Source organism: Pyrus communis, chromosome 10 (assembly GCF_041283825.1).
Source record: "Pyrus communis isolate YQ-2024b chromosome 10, ASM4128382v1, whole genome shotgun sequence".
In the NCBI taxonomy this organism is placed as follows: domain Eukaryota; kingdom Viridiplantae; phylum Streptophyta; class Magnoliopsida; order Rosales; family Rosaceae; genus Pyrus; species Pyrus communis.
In genome coordinates this window covers 33,449,193-33,455,000 of record NC_142574.1, presented here as the reverse complement: position 1 = coordinate 33,455,000, position 5,808 = coordinate 33,449,193, and the positions used below count along the sequence as shown (strand labels likewise).

General features: G+C 38.5%; 1 protein-coding gene across 2 annotated transcripts in view; it reads left to right on the top strand.

Moving 5' to 3' along the window:
• Positions 1 to 3,961, top strand: part of D6PKL2 (D6 protein kinase like 2) — a 4,250-nt gene extending 289 nt beyond the window's left edge. The window contains exons 1-3 of one of the 2 annotated variants that reach the window (XM_088677498.1): positions 1 to 242; positions 752 to 2,008; positions 2,991 to 3,961. The exon at positions 1 to 242 is cut by the window's left edge and continues 289 nt beyond it. In XM_088677498.1, the coding sequence (XP_088533624.1) occupies positions 1,077 to 2,008; positions 2,991 to 3,882 (1,824 nt within the window). In that variant the 5' untranslated portion in view covers positions 1 to 242; positions 752 to 1,076 and the 3' untranslated portion in view covers positions 3,883 to 3,961. The remainder of the gene's footprint in view (positions 243 to 751; positions 2,009 to 2,990) is intronic. The other variant, XM_068468044.2, reaches the window with a different exon arrangement.
• Positions 3,962 to 5,808: the final 1,847 nt, after the last annotated feature.

Here is a 5,808-nt window from a genome sequence, read left to right as displayed (position 1 = left end):
CTCCGCCTAAATCTAATAGTCCACCACCAGCAGAAGCGGAGGAGGCCCAGTCTGTCTGTTTTATTACTCTCTCTCTCTCTCTCTCTCTAAAAGAATCAAGCAAGCTTCCCTTTTGCCCCCTCAGTTGCTCTCCCCACAAGCATCAACTGATAAGCTGTGAGCTGCGCGCTTTCTACAGCGCCTCTCCTTTTCCTCTGCCAAACCAAAGCCGCCTCCTCCTCTACTCTGATCCTTCAATTCAGGTAATCCTTTTTGGCCCTCTCTCTCTCTCACAGACACACTTTTCCTTTTCCGTTGATGGGCTATGCGTTGTAGACTAGACTTGCTTTCTGCATCTGAGTGTGTCTGTGCTTTTGGATCTGTGTTGGTTTTGGCTGAAGGCATCGGTTTTGTGAGATTATAGATCTGGGCTCTATGTAATTGTCCCCTCACGATTCATCAACTTAATTTACTTGCTGCTTATGCTAATATTATTCCATTTCTAACGAAACGCCTACTACTATTTCTCTATAAAACTAGAAACTAGAAACTGCATTATCTGGTTACCTGCATTTACTTGCTGCTTATGCTAATATCATTCAACTCTTCAGTTTCTTTTTCAATTTCCTTAATTGTAATTTTTGTTCTGCCTCTTCCTTGTATATGTATTGGAGGGTGGGTAAAGCGTAAAAGGGTACAAGGGGTGGCTAATGCACTCTATCTGATCATTAATATCTGTGTGAATCAACATCATCTGATCCTCCATTGTCAGGGGTGCCTCTGCAATCTGCATGTCTTTCTCTGCTTGATTATATGCTTTACCAATTGTGTGATCTACTTCCTGAGGTCATTTGAAGGAGCTGGTTGTCTAATGATTGCAGTCAATGTCTTTCTTTTCAATTCCGATTTGAAAGGATACACAAGGTATACATGTATCGCATCTGAATGTTTTATAATATATAGATTGATTGTTGCTGCTGGAAGAGTTGACAAGGGACTATGTGGGCTGCTAATGGAGGTTACAATGTTGCCCAGAGTGGGGGAGGGCAATGAAAGTTTTCAATTTGCTTGATAACCCCAATTACCTCTGAAATCTGATGGCCTCAAAATCTGGTACTAGAGCTTCCTCAAGAATGCAACAGAAAGCAGCTGGTGGGCAGACGGTAGAAACTAATGATCTCAGGCAATTGCTCCCGGAGCATTTACCAAAATCTGTACAAAACTCATCAAAGCAGGTTGCAGTAAACGCTTCTGATAATAAAAGGTCAACAAATTCTAAAGAAAAAGGATCTGCGGATTCCTTGATTAGTAAATTGAATTCAATTTCATTGTCAATGTCATCCAACCTTGAAAAGGCAACAAGGGAAATAGATTCTACTGCAAATGAGACTAGAGGCTCACTTGAAAGTTCTGTTGATCAAGAAAAGAAGACATCAGAGTATGGAAGTGTGAAGGACAGTTCAGTTTCAGCCAAAGTGAGCGATGGAACAAGCAGCCTTGCCAAGACCAGTGGAAGTGCTAAGATTAGTGATCGAGTTGATTTTGTTGAGAGTGGCAAGAGCAGTATGTGTAGAGGAAGCACTGGCAGTGATGTGAGTGATGAGAGCACCTGTAGCAGCTTTAGTAGCAGCATCAGCAAACCTCACAAAGCAAATGACTTGAGATGGGAAGCTATTCAAGCTGTCCGAACTAGAGATGGGGCTCTGGGTCTGGGTCATTTCAGACTGCTGAAGAGGTTAGGCTGTGGGGATATTGGAAGTGTCTATCTGTCAGAGCTGAGTGGAACAAAATGTTATTTTGCAATGAAAGTTATGGACAAAGGGTCTCTAGCAAGTCGTAAAAAGCTTCTTCGGGCTCAGACAGAAAGAGAGATACTGCAATCTCTGGATCACCCCTTCCTTCCAACATTATATACCCACTTTGAGACAGACAAGTTTTCATGCTTGGTAATGGAGTTCTGTCCTGGAGGAGACTTGCACACTCTCAGGCAGAGGCAGCCAGGGAAGCATTTTTCTGAGCAGGCAGTAAAGTATGTTCATTTAAATTGCACACATTTATCTGGTTCTCTTCATTTTACTTCACAAGAATCTTTTGTTTCATCTTCATATCATCCCAGATTATTTTGGTAAACTAGATTGTGTGGTTTTGTTTTGAAAATTGAAATGAAAGTTTTCAGATGATGTCCTATATTTAAGCTTTGTGTCAGGCCTATGTAGATTATATAGGGTCTGTCTGCAGCAAATCAATCCTCAATGAGGATGTGGTTTTACCTTTTAGCCATAGGTGGTTAACCAAACATTGTATACTGAAGATGCTCCAAGTTAAACACTTTTAGAAAATGCTCTTGGTTATCATGTAAAAGCATTAAATGAAGCAAGACTATAATTGATATTGAGCTACTGATAGGCTATGGCCTTTGCCATTTGCTTTCTATCTTAAAAGATATTTCTTTGTACATTCATGTGGCATTATTATTTGCACCAACTTTTTCCCGTTGGTGCGATTAATTCCCATCATGTTCAGCAAAGTTTAAATACTGGAGCCATCCTTAACTGATGAAATCAAAACCGTAGGTGCTATCATCTAAAAACAATGTAGATGCTATTACATTGTCTAAGTGCTTTGGTAAGTGCCCTAGTCATTTTATGTAGAACATCTATGTGGTTCAATTATATGTCATCGGCAATCTTCCACCAGTCGTTATGTAACTGTCTTCTATTCCTCCAAAAAGCTAGGGACTTGCAGAAAGTCCTCAAAACTTTGAAACGATTAAAGTTCTAGTAAGTAAGATGGGGGGGATGACGGATATTATGTTAAAAAATTAAGGGTTTCAGTGCTGATGTGTTTTGATGTAATCAGTCTAAATGTATATATTTTGTGGGCTTTATCTTGGTTTCTGCAAACAATTGCTTCAATCAATTTGAGCAATGGTCTTGTGGTCACCAGGACTAAAATTGTACATGTCCATAGCTTTTGATTGCAACAAGTTGATTTTCATTTGGAGCTTGCAGATTCTATGTTGCTGAGGTCCTGCTATCTCTGGAATACCTCCACATGCTTGGGATTGTCTACCGTGACCTTAAGCCAGAAAATGTGCTAGTGAGGGAAGATGGTCATATAATGCTCTCTGACTTTGATCTTTCCCTCCGTTGTGCTGTTAGTCCAACTCTTGTCAAAGCATCATCAATGGAGTTTGAACCCATGCGCAAGAACCCTGTGTATTGTGTCCAGCCAGCTTGCATTGAGCCGCCTTCCTGTATCCAACCATCCTGTGTAGCTCCTACAACATGCTTTGGACCACGTCTGTTTTCTAGCAAGTCCAAGAAGGACAAAAAATCTAAAAACGAAATAGGAAACCAAGTTAGACCATTACCTGAGCTGATTGCTGAGCCAACTGATGCCCGGTCCATGTCATTTGTTGGAACCCATGAATATTTGGCACCTGAGATCATCAAGGGGGAAGGTCATGGAAGTGCTGTTGATTGGTGGACTTTTGGAATCTTTTTATATGAGCTGTTGTTTGGTAAAACTCCATTTAAGGGTTCTGGGAATCGTGCGACATTGTTCAATGTTGTGGGTCAGCCTCTCCGGTTTCCAGAATCACCAGTTGTCAGTTTTGCAGCAAGGGATCTCATAAGGGGATTGCTTGTTAAGGAACCACAGCACAGATTGGCATATAAGCGAGGGGCAACTGAGATTAAGCAACATCCCTTCTTTGAAGGTGTAAATTGGGCATTGATACGTTGTGCTACCCCACCGGATATCCCAAGGCCTGTTGAGATTGAGCGGATACCAGCCCCAACAGCATCATCAAGCGAGAAGGAGAAGGCTCCTCCTACCCCAACAATTGCAGCTCCCGATCAAAAGGGTTCTGATAATTATCTGGAGTTTGATTTCTTTTAGCAATAGTTGTTTATTGACTGCAAATGGTTTCTGTTAGCGAGTTGCAACATTTATCACCAATTCAATGAGTTTTGTAACAGCTTTCGTTATGATAATTATTTGTAGGGCTCGTTGGGAAATGCTTTTAAAATGGTTGAAAAAGCTTTTGGTGGAATTGATTTTGGGTTTCAATAGCATTTGAAGTGTTTTTTGAAAAAAAGCATCAGATACGTGGTTTTTTGCAGAAAGCACTTAAAGTACTTTTTTTAGATCCACTTGGATTTTTACAAAGAATTGGTTTTCATAACGTTTTCACCGAAAGCGTTTTCAGTTATTTTAAAAAGTACCTCCAAATGAGCCTGTAATTTAATCTGTAATTAGTATAGGGCTGTTACCTTTGTAATCCCTGTATAAATATTGTTCTACTGTACATTTTCGTAATTAAGGAAAATCCTTTTCTACATGGTATTAGACTTCTTCAGCCCCGGTTGGATCTTAATTAACCAGAATGATAGATAAACTAACTTTTTAGACCAGATTTGTAAATTATGTGACATGTCACCAATAAAAATTAAGGAAAACTAACGAAAAGTTTTAAAAAACTTTAGTTTTAATGAAAAATGACAAATAAATGTGTAGTGAATAGTACCAGAGAAAGGTAAAAATGTGATTTTTCGTTAAAAATGAACAGTACCGAGAGTGTTTTGTTAAAACTTCCTAAAAAATAAACACATTCATCAACACTTAAATAATAATTCAATCATCCACAATTAAGTCATGTTTTACAAAATTCGATCTGAATAGTTGGTCTTACACTTCTTCTCATCATCGATATCATCACCTTCCTCTTCCTCAATCTCGGCTATGCTTCTGCTTGATGTGTTGCACTTCATGTAGTCCTTTCTGTACTCATCATCGTCGTCATCTTCATCATGCTGCGGCTGCAGATCATCGCGGTATCCGCTACTCGTGCTTCCGGCGCCACCATACTGGTACTACATTCACGATCGGCTTTGGACGCCTACGACATTTTGATATCACTGCTTTTCAGCCAACTAGGTGTTGCTAATCTTTCAATATTATATGGTTAAACTTTATAAGCTGCACAACGACTGGTTAAATGTACTTTGATATGCGCAGGGCTTCATTTGTAATTCTACCTGCTTTCGTTTGATAGTTCTCTCCCCTTTGTCCTTACATATATAATATATGTATATAATTACACTGCATATGTAACTGCTCATATCCATCATTTTGTAGTACATATGTAAGAAGCGTTTCCGATACATTAAGAAATTTTTCTAACATAGTAAAAGCCTAAAGCTATTTATGGAATAGTCGGACTTTAAATCTTACATATATACCTATTTTGAACATCTTCCAAAACTAAGAGAAGACCTTGCTAATTAATAATGATACATATTAGTTTCCCCCACGGTATTAGGCTACTATTTATGATGTCACTCCATGAACAAGTAGAGGTACTTAATACTATGTGCATGAAAGCTAGCTTGATAATTGAATCTTTAAACCTCAACACTGTTCATTTTGAATTTTTTTTTTTTTTTTTAATTTTTTTTTAAAGAAAACGATATCATTAACTTGGAAACATTACATAATAAAACGTAATCGAATATACAGCTTGTGTACTACATCATCTGATATTCCTATGGTGATTGGTCAACAATTTGTAGTAATTTTGATTACAATCCACACACGGAGAGAATTCTTTCCTCTCCTATTTTCATCACTTTTCCTCCCCGCTTCTCATATATTGTTTTTTATCTTATTATCTCTATAAAAAATCAATATAAGATATTGACGTGATTAAATCGTAACCGTTCAAATATGAAGGAAGAGAATGAAAGAGAGATTAGGAGGGAAGATAATCATTCTCCTCCACACACCCCAAAAATTTATTATTCAATTTCATCTTATCTTCCGTCA